We start from the raw sequence: 17,109 nt of genomic DNA on the forward strand, positions 1-17,109 counted from the left end.
CGCCTGGCAGCCTCCATCGATGCACTCGAAAGCTCGGTTGACGCTGCCTGGCGCTGGAACCAGGAAGGCGGTGAGCTTAAACTGAAGCAAGTTCGGAGGACGCCGGCGGCGCCCAGATTTGAAGAAACGTTTCCAGGTCTGAGGCCCTTGCAAGTCTACAGGAGGTGTAAACCCGAAGGCCGAGATCCAGGTGATACCCGAGTCTGGGGCCTGGGAGGCGGCGCCCGCGGCTGAGAGGTTCCGAGGCCCTGCTCCGGCGAGAGGCAGTGCGGGCCCGATACTGTCTGTGCCCGGGAGGAGGCGGCGGCGGCGGCGGCTAGTGGGGTGGGGTGAGCTGGGAAGTTGCGGCCTGGCGACGCGGTGCGCATGCGCTCAGCACCTGGCGGGTTCTGACCCTAGAGGTCCAAGTTGGGGCCTTAGGGTGGTAGCGACTATAGGGTGTTGCTCGGTCGCAGGCCTCTGGCTAGGCCCTGTCTCTAGAGGTGGTGAGGAAGAGTAAGCTAGCTCTTCTCACTCTCTCCTCCTTAACACCTTTCCTACCCCTACCTCAATCCGCATCCCTAGTCCCTGCTCCTTGACAGCAGCTTTTGGGTTTCTGCGTTCTTCTCCTAACGTGCGACCGGTGCTTCATCACTACCTCTAGGTAGGGTGGAGCTAGAGGGAGGCTGCAACCCTACACTCTGATACACTCTGCCCCACAGACTCCGCTCTCCACTTTAGATCGGCCTCTTCTTCCAACAACCCCCACCCCGCCCGCAGCCCCCTGCCCTTCCGGCTCACCCTCATTTGCTGAGAGGCGAGATACTGCAGAGTGAAATAGACATTCTTTCCTTAACAAATAAATGTATTCACCTTAAACATTCTTTAACTTCAGGACACTCCTTGACTAAAGGACTTGTGGCCTTGTGGTCATAGACCAAGAGCATATGTCTACCCTTAAACTGTTTACGTTGGCGAGAGGTTATAATGCACTGTTATACTCGTTGCCTGTTCTTGATTTTAGGTCAGCCTTAACAATAATTTCTCAGATTTATATATCTTTAAATGCACAGTGGAAGCTAGATTCTTTTTTTTTTTTTCGTTTTCAGAATTAGCGGTAACCTATTTGTGTTTCAACTAATACTAGATGATTAAATAAATTAAATGTGTTGTCACAGAGAAGTATTCAAGTTGTCTTTTTTGAACTTAGCCGTACAAGCTTTAAGTGAGGAAGAGATACAGTTCTCAGGTTTAAGGATTGGAGCAGATGTGACAGGTGCAGCCTTGTGAGGAAACTGGGTATCCTTTGAGAGCCCCTTTAGCCTTCGCGTCTATAAATATTCACTTTCTTTGCAGGCAGAGATTTCCTGCTAAGTGGTAACACTTTATTCCTGTATGTTTTTCAAAAAGAGGGCTAAAGTGTTTGAAACCAAAAAAGATATAGGCAGCTGACACCTATTAATTGGCCTTACCATCTTAACTAGTCTCAGCAAAGAGTTGTGTTATGACTTGAAAAACCTCTGTAATAATATTGCTATAGTAGATGTATAGATAAATTTTCTGCTTTCATTTGCAAACCATTAGGAGGAAATTCCTGTGGCTGATAATTTCTTTCTTTTTTTTTTTTTTTTTTGTCTCTTTTAGGTTCGGATCTGTGGCACATGGAGTTCCCAGGCTGGGGGTCAAATTGGAGCTGTAGCCACTGGCCTATATACCATAGCCACAGCAACACCAGATCTGAGTTTCATCTTCAACCTGCACCACAGCTCATGGCAACACCTGATCCTTAACCCACTGGGTGAGGCCAAAGATTGAACCTTTGTCCTCATGGATACTAGTCGGATTCTTTTCTGCTGAGCCATGATGAGAATGCCGATAATGCTTTTTTAAAAAGATGCTAGTCTGTGACTTTTTAGTTGTGCTGAGAAGAGTGGACAAGTCTGAATCTCTTTTGTGTTTTGCTTTATCATGTGTGTTAAGCTGGAATTTTACCTTAGTTCTTTTACTGCCTTTGGGTGGTTCTATACTTGTTTGTGGATTTCTTCCTATGCTAAATGGTGTTAACCCCATCTTTTTTCTGCCTCTTTGAGGTGAATTTCCCATGGAAATGACTGTTTCTCTCCACCCCATTCCTTTTTGGCCAGGGGTGCAAGATCAAAAAGATTATAGTTTGATATAGTAATGAATGAGTATTGGGGAAATAATTATAAACTGTCATGTCCTTTAGGAATTTTTGTTCTCTTTAACTGTCTGCTTTCTGAAAAAGATAGCTGCTTCTTGTACTTTTATTGATAACTAGACAAAGGAACTACTTGTGAACACCTTTAAGCTCGCTTGCTGTCTTTTTTTTTTTTTCCTTTTTTATCTTTTTATAGTTGTACCTGTGGCGTATGGAAGTTCCTGGGTGCCACAGCCACAGCAACACTGCATCTGAGCCTCACCTGTGATCTGTACTGCAGCTTGTGGCAACATGGATCCTTAGCCCACTGAGTGAGGCCAGGCCGCAAACCCACATTCTCACGGAGGAGACTGTGTTGAGTTCTAAACCCACTGAGCCACAATGAGAACTCCTGAGCTCTTTCGAATGAACACATTTTGGCTCCACATTCTCAGTCAGTAACTTAAACTTTATAATAAGATGTTTTTATAAATTGTGGTCCTACTGTAGTCATTATCTGTCATGGCTTCAATTCTGTAGTAGAATAGTTGGATATGGTTTGTGACCACGAGACTAGAGTGAGAAGAGAAAACTGAGAGCTGTAGGAGTTCTTTCCCTGTGTTGCCTTTTCTGCTTATAGGTAGATTGAAAATTTGTTAGGTTTAGGAACTCCTAAAAATCTGTGCTCAATTCATCATTGCCCTTATCAGAAAGAGCTATTAACAGATCCTTGCATGCATGGCACTTTACCAATGGAGTTAAATATAAACAGTTCTTCCTTACTAGGAATGTGTAATATAAATTGACTGCCATGACTTGAAAGACTAAATACATTCAATTATATGCTAGTGACATTATGGAAATCCAGAGGAAGTATATATCGAGGGTAGTGAGTAGGAATTCAGTACTATCATTGATAGAGAAGACTTTTTTTTTTTTTTTTTTTTTGTCTTTTTGCCTTTTTCTAGGGCTGCTCCTGCGGTATATGGAGGTTCCCAGGCTAGGGGTCGAATTGGAGCTGTAGCTGCTGGCCTACACCAGAGCCACAGCAACGTGGGATCCGAGCTTCGTCTGTGACCTACACCACAGCTCACGGCAACGCCAGATCATTAACCCACTGAGCGAGGCCAGGGATCAAACCTGAAACCTCATGGTTCCTAGTCGGATTCGTTAACCACTGCGCCACGACGGGAACTCCCAAGAAGACAATTTTTGATCTACCTCTGATTAGTTCTTAGTGTTCACTTTTTCTGAATAAATATTTGAAATTAACTATAATAAGGAAATATGGTGGCTTTTTGCTTTCTATTTTGAGATTAATTATACTTCAGTGTGATTTTTTTTGTGTGTGTGTCTTTTTGACCTTTCTTGGGCCGCTCCCACGGCATATGAAGGTTCCCAGGCTAGGGGTCTAATCAGAGCTACAGCTGCCAGTCTATGCCAGAGCCGCAGCAACGCGGGATCTGAGCTGCATCTCTGACCTACACCACAGCTCATGGCAACGCCGGATCGTTAACCCACTGCGCAAGGCCAGGGGTGGAACCCGTAACCTCTTGGTTCCTAGTCAGATTTGTTAATCACTGAGCCACGACGGGAACTCCAAATGTGATTTTTTTTTTTTTTTGAAATGTAAATGTGTTACTTGAAAAAATATTTGAGTATTTGTAGTTTTGTGATGGTGACTTTTGTGTCTTTTTTTTTTTAATTTTTTTTTATTTTGTCTTTTTGCCATTTCTTTGGCCGCTACTGCGGCACATGGAGATTCCCAGGCTAGGGATCTAATCGGAGCTGTAACCTCGGCCTATGCCAGAGCCACAGCCATAGTAATGCCAGATCCGAGCCGTGTCTTCAACCTACACCACAACTCATGGCAACGCTGGATCCTTAACCCACTGACCGAAGCCAGCGATCAAACCCGCATCCTCGTGGTTCCTAGTCAGATTCATTAACCATTGAGTTAATGACGGGAACTCCTGTGATAGTGACTTTTAAACCTTTTTTCACCTGACTGCTCTGAAGAAGAATTTTATATCTTCCGTTAACTTTTGAGTTAAATGTAATCATTCTTCTAACACGGATGAATTATGTTACTTGAAATTAAAACATAGAAAATTTATACTCACCTCTTATTCTCTTTTTTGGTCACCAACATGATACATTATTAGATGTGTCCTTTTCTTCATTAATAAGCTGGGCAAAAATGAAGAATGGAAATGAGTGTAGGTACTTTTGAGTAGTGAGTCTCACACTTTTTAGTTTTAGGATCCTTTTACATTCTTTTTTTTTTTTTTTGCCCATCCTTGGCATGCTAAAGTTCCCTAGCCAGGGATCGAACGCACATCACAGCAGCAACACTTTTTAGTTTTAGGATCCATTTACATTGTTTTTTTTTGGCCCGTCCTTGGCATGCTGAAGTTCCCTAGCCAGGGATCGAACCCACGTCATAGCAGCAACCTGAGTTGCAGCAGTGACAATGCCAGATCCTTTACCCACTGAGCCACACAGGAATTCCTTTTTATTTTTGTTTCTTGGTCCTTTTACATTTCTTTCTTTCTTTCTTTTTTTTTCTTTTTGCTTTTTAGGGCTACATCTGCAGCACATGTAAGTTCCCAGGCTAGGGGTTGGCCTAAACCACAGCTCACAGCAATGCCAGATCCCCGACTCACTGAGCGAGACCAGGGATTGAACCCGCATCCTCACTGATGCTAGTGGGATTTGTTTCCACTGCACCACAGTGGGAACTCTGGTCCTTTTACATTCTTAAAAGTTATTGAGGACCCAATGAAATTTTATCTGCATGGGCTATATCTAGAAGTAGTGCCTTACTAGTAATTAAAACAGAAAATTTCAAATCATGTGAAAATAATAATAAATCCATTACATAGTAATATAAATAATACATTTGATATAAAAAATCGCTATATTTTATACAACAAATTTGGTGAGAAGAGTGACATTATTTTCCATTTTTGCAAATCTCTAATTTTGGCTTAATAGAAGATAGTTGGATTCTTATATATACTTCTGCATTCATTCTTTTGTGATGAGTTGTTTTGAATGAATTATATGAAGATGATCTAGATGCATACATCTATGTCCACATCTGGTGTTGGAAAAAGTAGTATTTTAATAGCCTTTTCATATTATTACTTCTTTAATACTACACCAAAACTTGACAAGTATTATTTTCTTAAAGGTTGGTTGCAATGTGGTATTTGAAATGATATCAGTGACCTTTTCATGCTCTGTATGGTAAAATCTATTGGTCTGTCTCGCACTGTGAATACATTTTTTACTCATACATGATTCTGATATCATGCGCTGGCCTACTGGAACATACTGCTTCACTGGATCTTGCATATCTTCCAGATGTTGACACCATTCATTATATAATATTGTAAAAATTCGCATTTGTTGATATCACAGCTGAATCTCTTCAGAGAAATCTCCAAGTGCTGAGAAGCTGTAAGTTTCATGGTGATGGATACAAGTTATCCAGCATTCTCCTTTTTGCTTGAGAGCTCAAATTTTATCATTGGCAACAAATTGACACTTCCTTTGAAGTGAAAGACTCCATCCATTTTTGATGAAATGTCTGTCAAGTACTCAAGTCTGAATAATCATCCTTCTTTAAAATAAAAATGGTAGAGTCCCCGTCGTGGCGCAGTGGTTAACGAATCCGACTAGGAACCATGAGGTTGCGGGTTCGGTCCCTGCCCTTGCTCAGTGGGTTAACGATCCGGCGTTGCCGTGAGCTGTGGTGTAGGTTGCAGACGCGGCTCAGATCCCGCGTTGCTGTGGCTCCGGCGTAGGCTGGCAGCTACAGCTCCGATTAGACCCCTAGCCTGGGAACCTCCATATGCCGCAGGAGCAGCCCAAAGAAATAGCAAAAAAAAAAAATAAAAAAATAAAAAAATAAAATAAAAATGGTGTTTCATGATAAAAGCAGCTAGTTCAACTTGTAATTCACTTGCACAAGTGCTTTTTTCAAGATAACCATCTAACCATCTTTCGTCAGTATGCAGCAATAGTTAGGGGTGTTTTATATTTCATCACATAGAATATAAAGATATATGCTCAAAGGTTGACATTTAATAAGATTAGTGATTTCTGTTTCTTTTTGTTAATGAATTTTATTTTTTTTTACATTATAGCTGGTTTACAGTGTTCTGTTTTCTACTGTACAGCAAGGTGACCCAGTCACACATAGGTGACCCAGTCACACAGTCATTCTTTTTTCTCACATTATCATGCTCCATCATAAGTGACTAGATATAGTTCTCAGTGCTATACAGCAGGATCCCATTGCTTATTCATTCCAAAGGCAATAGTTTGCATCTATTAACCCCAAATTCCCAGTCCATCCCGTTCCCTCCCCCTCTTGCTTGGCAACCCCAAGTCTGTTCTCCATGTCCATATTTTTTTCCCTGTGGAAAGGTTCATTTGTGCCGTATATTAGATTGATATAAGTAATATCATATGGTATTTGTCTTTCTCTTTCTGACTACTTAGTATGAGCGTCTCTACTTCCATCCATGTTGCTGCAAGTGGCATTTATGTTGTTCTTTTTTATGACTCAGTAGTGTTCCATTGTGTATATATACCACATCTTCTTAATCCATTTATCTGTCAATGGACATTTAGGTTGTTTCCATGTCTTGGCTATTGTGAATAGTGCTGCAGTGAACTTATGGGTGCCAGTGTCTTTTTCAAGGAAAGTTTTGCCTGGGTATATGCCCAAGAGTGGGATTGCTGGGTCATATGGTAGTTCTATATATATTTTTCTAAGGTACCTTCATACTGTTTTCCATAATGGTTATATGATTTCTGTTTCTTTATCAAGGACATTCCTAAATAAAGCTGCTTCCTAAATGAAGTTGCCTTTTTTTTTTTTTTTTTTTTTTTTAAACTGTGTGTTGCATCGAAAAATGCAATGACTGCTAGTACAGTTTGGTCCCATTCCTGTTAAAGCACCAGCAGTTTTGCCTACAATTGCTTTTATTATATCATCAGTATAAAAGTCAACACAGTAACAAATATAAATAATTTTTAATATTATAATGAAAATGGTTTTGACTTCTTAGATTCCTTGAAATCTTAGGGACCGCCCAGGGGTCTAAAGAACCCATTTTGAGAACTACTGTTAAACTAGAATGTAGGCTCCATGATGAGGCAAGGATTTTTGTCTCTTGTTCATTTTAGGGATCCCTTATACCTAGGCCTGCTATTTCCTGGGACTTTTTAACCTACCTCAAGTGTTAGATCCCTTGTTTTTTGAATCTGGGTAGTCTTTGTTCACTCTTTTTGGTGGAGCACATCCTTCATTACCTTCCGAAAAAAGAGTAAGTGTGAGGTATAATTTTGAGCCTTTGTGTATCTGAATAGCTGAAAGAGTCTTTCTTCTTCTTCTTCTTTTTTTTTTTTTTTTTTTGAAAATGTCCTTATTCTGATCTCATATTAGATCTGTGATTGGGCTAGATATAGATTCTGGGTTGAAAATAATCTTCACTTAGAATTTTAAAGGCAAGTCTCCATTGTTTGCTGTGTTGCTGGTGAGAAGCCCTATGCCTTTTTTTTTTTTTTTTTTTTTTTTTGTCTTTTTGCCTTTTCTGGGGCTGCTCCCGCGGCATATGGAGGTTCCCTGGTTAAGGGTCTAATCGGGGCTGGAGCAGCTGGCCTACGCCAGAGCATAGGCAGATCCGAGCAGCATCTGTGACCTATACCACAGCTCATGGCAACACTGGAGGCTTAACCCACTGAGCGAGGCCAGAGATCAGACCCACAACCTCGTGGTTCCTAGTCGGATTCGTTAACCACTGAGCCATGACGGGAACTCCCCTATGCCTTTTATTGTGATTTCCCATTTTTTTTTTTTTTTTAATCTTTGAAAGTTTCTAGGGTCTTAATTATATTCCAGGTTTCTGAAGTTTTATGAGGTGTGTCCGGTATATGTCTTTTTTAAATTCATTGTCCCAGGGATTTAGGTCAACTCATGTCTTTCAATTCTGGAAAATTTTTCAAATTATTCTTTTGATATTTTTCTTTATTTCTTTTCTATGCTCTGATTTTTTTTTTTCTGGACTGCTTATCAATTGGATATTGGATTTCCTGGATTGATCTTCTCTTATGCCTCCTAATTTTTTTATCTGTTTCGTTCTATTTTCCATGAGTCTTTTGATGGTATATTCTAACCGGTTGTATTTCTTACAAATTATCATTTGTTTAAATTTCCAGCTTTCTCTCCTGTTCTGTGGATGTTTGTCCTCTTCATGTTTTATGGATCATCTTTTCATGTGTTTCTAGGGATATTAACTGATTTTTTTGTTTTCTTGCATATTCCTGGTTTACTATGAGTTGCTTTTTTTTTCCCCTGTTTTATTTCTTTTTCTTATGATGAAGGCTTTCATCATGTCATTGGTTGTCTTTTGTTGTATAATTACTAAAAAGTTAACAGAATAAAGTTTGTAGAAAAAGTTTACTGTGTTTAAGTTTTGTGCTTGTTAACTGATGGACTTGGTTATAGGGTGATTGGGTGAGGGCCTGGACTTTTTGTAAGGGGAGACCTTAAGGACTAATATATCTTCTTCCAGGTACTGTTTAGTTTTTGCAGAAAAGACTCCTCTGTCTGAATTCTTGGATCCAAATATACAGAGGGCTACAGTGTTTACTATTAGATTGTAGACTTTCACTTAATCTCTTTAACTTTTGGTTGAGCCTCCCTCTGCCCTCTTTTACTATGCCCCTAGACCTGGCACTTCACTGTTTCATCATTTTTCCAAAACCAAACCAAAACAAAAATATCCCTCCTGCTGGGATTGGGGAATAGTAGTTAACCTATTTGGGTTGGATGGTGGGAGGGACCTGGGAGATGATTTCTTTTATAGACTTTCAACTAGTTTCCTTGTTTTTTTAGTTCTGTGGCTTATTGTGTATGCTGTGGTATCTGGTGTCTCAATTTCTGATCCTTTCTGATTTTTGCTATGTGAATTGGCTTTTCTCCTGTTGGAATTCTCTGCATTTGGGTATTTATCTTTCTTACCTCTAAATCTTCCATCTGCTCCTCAGTTGCTAAAAATTTATTGACATATCTTGTCTACTGTTGTTTTCTCTTCTGGTCTCTTTATCCTTGTGCAATTATACTTTTTTTATCCTTTACTTTCATTTTTATATTTTTTAAACCAGATTAATAAAAACTTAATAAAAACTCAATTTATATGATTATTTATGGGTAAAGAAAATTCTTAACTATTTAAAAGTGAAAACAAAAAGGAAGGAAAAGACAGGAAATAAGAAAACTTAGATGATCATTATTACTCAATTATGTACAAATTCCTTAATGATAATGCACACAACAGCATACAAAGAGATATGTAGTTATATATGATATATAATGGATATACAGATATAAATATGTAGGTGGGCATTATATACTCATATTTAAGTATATATATACATGTATATTTTATGTATATGTAGAATTTCCTAATCATAGTATTTTGAAGCTGGAAAGGATCATGGTGATCTTATATACAGTGCAGTTTCATTTTCTTTCTTTCTTTTTTTTTTTCTTTTTAGGGCTGCACCTGCAGTATATGGAGGTTCCCAGGCTAGGGGTCTAATCAGAGGTACAGCTGCCAGTCTATGCCAGAGCCACAGCAACTTGGGATCTGAGCTGCATCTTCGACCTACACCACAGCTCATGGCAACGCCAGATCCTTAACCCACTGAGCAAGGCCATGGATGGAACCCACAAACTCATGGTTCCTAGTCGGATTCGTTTCCGCTGTGCCACGATGGGAACTCTGAGGTTTCATTTTCAGTGAGGAAATTGGTTTAGATATGCTAGTGATTTACTGAATGTTTCAAAATCAAGTTTTCCCAATGTATTGTTGAACTGTTAAGTGTTAGAAGTGTGAGCAACCCTGAGGTTCAGAACTTTATTTATTTATTTATTTAATCTTATTAGAGCTGAACCTGCAGCATATGGAAGTTCCCAGGCTAAGGGTCGAATCAGACCTCTAAGTTCCAGCCTGCACTGCAGCCACAGCAATGCCAGATCTAAACCTCCTCTGTGACCTACACCATAGCTCATGGCAATGCTGCATTCCCAACCCACTGAGCAAGGCCAGGGATCAAATCTGTGTCCTCATGGATACTAGTTGGGTTCCTTGCCATTGAGCCACAGCGGGAACTCCCAGAACTATATTTAAAATTTAATTCAAGCTCCAGGTGATTAGCTTTAAGTTTTGAATTGAGTTCTAACAGTGATTTTCATCTAGTATTGCTTAGAGTCAGGGAAGGGATGACAACTAATTCTGAAAATAAAGCTGCACTTTAACATATTGCGTTCTTTATAATGATATTTAACTCATTTTGAATCAATATTGAAGGAAAGTGTGATCTGATCCACTATTTATCCTGACCATTACATAAGATAGAATTTGCTTTTGTGACATTGAAAGATAGCTAAAACTCTTTTAGTAAAAAACTAAGATCACATATGAGAATCTAACTTAAAGTAACACAAACTTCTTATCAGCTGAGTTAATCTCTAAATATAAAAACCTTATATTCTATTTCTGTATGTTTTTTCCTTTGTGTATTAAATATACAAATATAACCATAGCCATATATAACATAGTTAAAAAAGAGAACTAGTTCATCACTTAAATATCAATTGTCTTCATTTTTGCTCTTGTTCATGTATACATATATTTTTCTAAATTGTATTATTGTAATAGTATTAAATTATGCTATAGTGAATATCTTCATGACTATATCTTTCAAGAAAAACTTTTCAGATGTATTCCTAGAAACAGGGTTGCTTTGTCAAAAAAGCATCAGTGTTTCTATGACTTTACTTAAATTGCTTGATCGCTTTCGGGAAAGATATATTACCACTTTATATAGGTACTAGCAGTGTGAAAAATTGATTTGACTTCATCGTTAGTACTTTAATTAATAGTACTTCATCAACTTGGTGCTTTAGTTAACATTTCCTCTCACAGATTTCACAAATGATGTGATGATAATGTATTGTTTCAGTTTGTACTTTGTGGATGATTAGCGAGGTCTTATCCATTTAGAATTTTAGAATTTTCTTTTTTTTCTTTCTTATTTATTATAGTTGATTTACATTGTTCTCTCAATTTCTGCTATATGGCAAAATGACCCAGATATATATCTATACATTCTTTTTCTCATATTACCCTCCATCATGTTTCATCACAAGTGATCTGATATAGTCCCATGCTATACAGCAGAGTCTCATTGCTTATCCACTCCAGATGCAATAGTTTGCATCTACTAACCCCAAACTCCCAGTCCCTTCCACTCCTTCCCCCTGCCTCTTGGTAACCACAAGTCTGTTCTCCATGTCCATGAGTTTGTTTCTTTTCTATAAATAGGTTCATTTGTGCTGTATGTTAGATTCCAGATATAAATGTTATCATATGGTATTTGTCTTTTTCTTTTTTCTTTCTTTCCTTTTTTTTTTTTTGCTTTTTAGGACCGCACCTGTGGCATATGGAGGTTCCCAGGATAGGGGTCAAATCAGAGCTACAATTGCTGACCTATGCCACAGCCACAGCAATGCAGGATCCAAGCTTTGTCTGCAATCTATACCACAGCTCACAGCAATGCCGGATCCTTAACCCAATAAGCGAGGCCAGGGATCTAACCTGCAACCTCATGGTTCCTAGTTGAATTCATTTTTGCTGTGCCACGATGGGAACTCCTGTCTTTCTCTTTCTGACTTACTTCACTTGGTATGAGAGTTTCCATTCCATCCATGTTGCTGCAAATGGCATTATATTGTTCTCTTTGATGGCTGAGTAGTATTCCATTGTGTATATATACCACATCTCCTTAATCCATTCATCTGTCGATGGACTTTTGGGTTGTTTCCATGTCTTGGCTATTGTGAATAGTGCTGCAGTGAACATAGGGGTACATGTATCTTTTTAAATGAATGCTTTGTCCGGCCATATGCCTAGGAGTGGAATTGCTGGATCATATGGTAGTTCTATATTTAGTTTTCTGAGGTACCTCCATACTGTTTTCCATAGTGGTTTTACCAATTTACATTCTCACCAGCAGTATAGGAGGGTACCTTTTTTTCCACACCTTTTCCAGAATTTGTTATTTGAAGACTTACAAATGATGGCCATTCTGAATGGTGTGAAGTAGTACCTCATTGTAGCTTTGATTTGCATTTCTCTAATAATTAGTGACATTGAGCTTTTTCATGTGCCTGCTGGCCATCTGTATGTCTGCTTCAGAGAGGTGTCTCTTCAGGTCTTTTGCCCTTTTTTCTTTCTTTCTTTTTTTCTTTTTTTTGTCTTTTGTCTTTTTTAGGGCCCCACCTGCAGCATGTAGAGGTTCCCAGGCTAGGGGTCTAATTGGAGCTGTAGCCACCGGCCTATGCCACAGCCACAGCAATACCAGATGCTTAACCCACTGAGTGAGGCCAGGGATCGAACCTTCAACCTCATGATTCTTAGTCAGATTCGTTTCCACTGCACCATGGTGGGAATTCCTTTTGCCCATTTTTCAATTGGGTTGTTTCTTTTTCTGCCATTGAGTTGTATGAGTTGTTTGTGTATTTTGGAGATTTAAGTCCTTGTTCATTACATTGTTTGCAACTAATTTCTCCCATTCTGTAGGTTGTCTTTTTTTTTTTTTTTTATGTTTCCTTTGCTGTGCAAAAGTAAGTGTGATTAGATCCCATTGGTTTATTTTTTGTTTTTATTTCTATTGCTTCAAGAGACTGACCTAAGAAAACGTTTGTATAATTGATGTCAGAGAATGTTTTGCCTATGTTCTCTTCTAGGAGTTTGTTGGTGTCTTGTCCTATGTTTAAGTCTTGCAGCCATTTTGAGTTTATTTTTGTGCATGGTGTGGAAGTGTGTTCTAATTTCATTGAGTTACATGCAGTTGTCTGGTTTTGCCAGCACCACTTGCTGAAGAGATTGTCTTTTTTCCATTTTATATTCTTGCCTCTTTCATAGAAGATTAATTGACTGTAGGTGTCTGGGTTTATTTCTGGGTTCTCTATTCTGTTCCATTGGTCTGTATATCTGTTTTGGACCACACTGTCTTGATTACTGTAGCTTTGTAATATTGCCTCAAGTCTGGGAGAGTTATGCTTCCTGCTTGTTTTTTGTTCCTCAGGATTGCTTTGGCAATTCTGTGTCTTTTATGGTTCCATATAAATTTTTGGATTGTTTGTTCTAGTTCTGTGAAAAATGTTCTGGGTAATTTGATAGGGATTGCATTGAATGTGTAGATTGCTTTGGGTAGTATGGCCATTTTTAACATATTAATTTTTCCAACCCAGGAGCATGGAATATCTTTCCATTTCTTTGAATCCTCTTTAATTTAATTTAATTTGCATCTTATTCATCAAAGACACTGGTCTGTAATTTTCTTTTTTGGTAGTATCTTTGTCTGGTTTTGGTATTAGGGTGATGGTGGTGTCATAGACTGTGCTTGGGAGTGTTCCTCCATTTTAAACCTTTTGGAAAAGTTTAAGAAGGATGGGTATAAGTTCTTCCCTGTATGTTTGGTAGAATTTGCCTGTGAAGCCATCTGGTCCTGGATTTTTGTTTGTAGGGAGTGTTTATTACATGTTTTGTTTCATTTCTAGTAATCATTCTGTTCAGTTGATCTATTTGTTCTTGATAAAGTTTTGGTGGGCTATATGAATAGTCTAGAAAGTCATCCATTTCTTCTAGGTTGTCAAATTTGTTGGCATTAAGTGTTCATAGCATGCTCTCTCTCCCTCTTTTTTTTTTTTTTATTCCTGTAGTATCCATTGAGATTTCTCCTTTTTCATTTATTATTTTGTTTATTTTGTTAATTTCCTTTGGTTGCCCTATTTTTCAAATATGTTAACCCCATGCTATATCACCTTCTTTATTTAGCCTGATAGTCATGTAGGCTCAATAACATTCTCAAAAAAAGGAAGTCTAGATTTTCTTACTTTCTTTTCCCACATTTTATGATTTTGCTGTCCTTTTTTAACATCCTCATGTTTACCCTTTTGCTGTTGCCTGTGTTTTTTTTTTTTTTTTGGTCTTTTTTTTGTTGTTGTTGTTGCTATTTCTTGGGCCGCTCCCGCGGCATATGGAAGTTCCCAGGCCAGGGGTTGAATCGGAGCTGTAGCCACCGGCCTACGCTGGAGCCACAGCAACGCTGGATCCGAGCCGCGTCTGCAACCTACACCACAGCTCACGGCAACGCCGGATCGTTAACCCACTGAGCGAGGGCAGGGACCAAACCCGCAACCTCATGGTTCCTAGTCGGATTCGTTAACCACTGCGCCACGACGGGAACTCCCTGTTGCCTGTGTTTATAGTTGCTTTTACAATAGGGTTTTTTTTCCTTTGCTTTTAGATCTTTATACTGTTTTATTTGAGCGATTACTTTCCAATTGTGATTTTCTCCATCCTATTTTTTCTTATTTCTTTTTTATTTAGAGGAGCACTTTCAGAATTTCTTTTAGAATGGGTTTAGTATTGCTATACTCTTTCAGTTTCTGTTTGTTGGAGAAAGTCTTACTTCTCCGTGTATTTTAAATGATAATTCTGCTGGATAGAGTATTCTTGGCTGTAAATTTTTCCCTTTTAGAACTTTAAATATATCTTGCCATTCTCTTCTGGTCTATAGTGTTTCTGTAGTGAAATCAGCTGATCTCCTTATAGGGGTTCCCTTAACTCTTTGTGTTTCTCTTGCTGCCTTTAGAATCCTCTCCTTATCTTTGACTTTTACCATTTAATATGTTTTGGTGTAGGACTATTTGGGTTCAACTTGTTTGGGGCCCTCTGTGCTTCCTGTATCTTGATAGCAGTTTCCTTTACATTTGGAAAGTTTTTAGCCAATGTATTTTCAATCCCCCTTCTTTTTCTTTTCTTTCCAGAATCTGTATTATGTGTAGATTGTCCCACTTTATATTATCCCATAGATCTCTTTTATTACTTTCATGTTTTTTTAATTTGGTTTTCTGTCTGCTGTCCTGATTGGGTGATTTCCATTATTCTAACTTCCAAGTCACTAATTTGCTCCTCAGCATTATGCATTCTGCTCTTTAGTGCCTTTAACTCAGCTTGGGTCTTTGTAAATCAATTTTCTAATTTTTCTTGGTTTTTTGTGGTTTCTCCTTACATTTTCTAGTTCCTTTCTAAAGTAATCTGCATTACTGTTCATATCCACTCTTAATTCCTTCCGTATTGTCAGTATCTCCTTTTTAAACTCACTGTCTGTTAGACTGCAGAGGTCTGTTTCATTTTTTCCTCCTTCAGGGGAATTCTGTTCTTTTAACTGGGAATGGTTCTTGAGCCTCTTCATTTTGCTTATATTTTTCTTATTCTTTGTGTTTAGGGAAAACAACTACTGTAGCTATTTATATGTGAGAGTACCCCTGGGTATTTTGTGAGAGCTTACTATTTATTTTTGGCTTGATGGCTGCTTTTGATTTGGATGCTTAATGTCTCTTTCTTCAGTATGTGCAGACTGTTATCCTCCTGTTAGGGTGCTGTATGTGCTTCTATGGAGATGGGGGCAATGGCAGGGCTAGTAGCCAGTGCCTGGTTGCTGGCCTTGACACTGGCCAGGACCCTGTGGGAAGATGCTGCAGGCTGCTCCTAGTTGTAGAGCAGTGTCAGTGACCCTCAGGCCAATGTAGGCAGTACCTGGAGCATTTGGCAGTTGCAGCCTCAGGGCAGGTGCATTCCCAGGGGACTGAGAGCAACAGTGGGTGGTGCTCGGTTGTAGTGCCCTCCTTTGTGCCAACCACTGAGGTGACTGGATTCCAAGGTGTTCCCCTTTCATGGACCCCTAGTAGTGGCAGGCCATACCACCTCTGGAGTCAGAGATAACTGTGGTGGTTTGCCCCTGCAGCTTGTAGACCATGCAAGAGGTGCCCCATTGTGCTTAGCCCGTGCAGGAGACACCACCACCTGTAGCCCATGCAAGAGGCGCCTTGCTGCCTGCCTGTAGCCCCACCAACTGATTTATATGGAGGGTTTTTTGTCCTTTTGGAGGTTTAATGTCTTCTGCCATTGTTCACTAGATGTTCTGTGTGCATCATTCTACATGTAGATGGTTTTTTTGTGTGTATTTGTGGGAGAGGGTGAGTGCCGCAACTTACTTCTCTGCCCTCTTGATCCTGCTTGAATTTTAGAATTTTCAGTTAGAAAAATGTAACTCTAAAAAATAGTAAAACTACCCTCACACCATGCACTAAAATAAACTCAAAATGGCCTAAAGACTTAAATGTGAGACAAGATGACATTAAACTCCTAGAAGAGAACATAGGCAAAACATTCTCTGATAGCAACCTTAAAATATGTTTTCTCAGGTCAGTCTCCCAAAGCAACAGAAATAAAAACAAAAATAGGGAGTTCCCATTGTGGCTCAGTGGTTAACAAATCCGACTAAGAACCATGAGGTTGTGGGTTTGATCCCTGGCCTTGCTCAGTGGGTTAAGGATCTGGTGTTGCCATGAGCTGTGGTGTAGGTTGCAGACTTGGCTCGGATCCTGTGTTGCTGTGGCTCTGGTGTAGGCCAGCAGCTGTAGCTCTGATTCAACCCCTAGCCTGGGAACCTCCATATGCCGTGGAAGTGGCCCAAGAAATGGCAAAAAGACCAAAAAAAAAGAAAAAAAACACAAAAATAAACCAATGGGACCTAATCAAACTGATGAGCTTTTGCATAGCAAAGGCAACCATAATAAAAACCAAAAAGACAACTTAAAGAATGGGAGAAAATAGTTTTAAATGATACAACAGACAAAGGCTTAATCTCTAAAATATACAAACAACCTTACACAATTCAACAGCAAAAAAAGCCAACAACCCAATTGAAAAATGGGCAAAAGACCTGAACAGACATTTCTCCAAAGAAGATATACAGATGGCCAACAAGCACATGAAAAAATGCTCAACATCACTGATTATTAGAGAAATGCAAAT

General features: G+C 39.2%; 1 protein-coding gene across 1 annotated transcript in view; it reads left to right on the forward strand.

Annotated features, from left to right (window-relative positions):
• Positions 1-17,109, forward strand: part of RSRC1 (arginine and serine rich coiled-coil 1) — a 439,307-nt gene that overhangs the window by 3,923 nt on the left and 418,275 nt on the right. Inside the window, exon 3 of the mRNA XM_084989968.1 lies at positions 11-190. Coding sequence (XP_084846094.1) covers positions 11-190 — 180 coding nt within the window. The remainder of the gene's footprint in view (positions 1-10; positions 191-17,109) is intronic.

The sequence above is a fragment of the Sus scrofa genome, chromosome 13 (genome assembly GCF_054392235.1).
Source record: "Sus scrofa isolate SSC_HxYL_T2T_F1_AM1 chromosome 13, Sscrofa_HxYL_maternal_Yorkshire_Landrace_v2.0, whole genome shotgun sequence".
In the NCBI taxonomy this organism is placed as follows: domain Eukaryota; kingdom Metazoa; phylum Chordata; class Mammalia; order Artiodactyla; family Suidae; genus Sus; species Sus scrofa.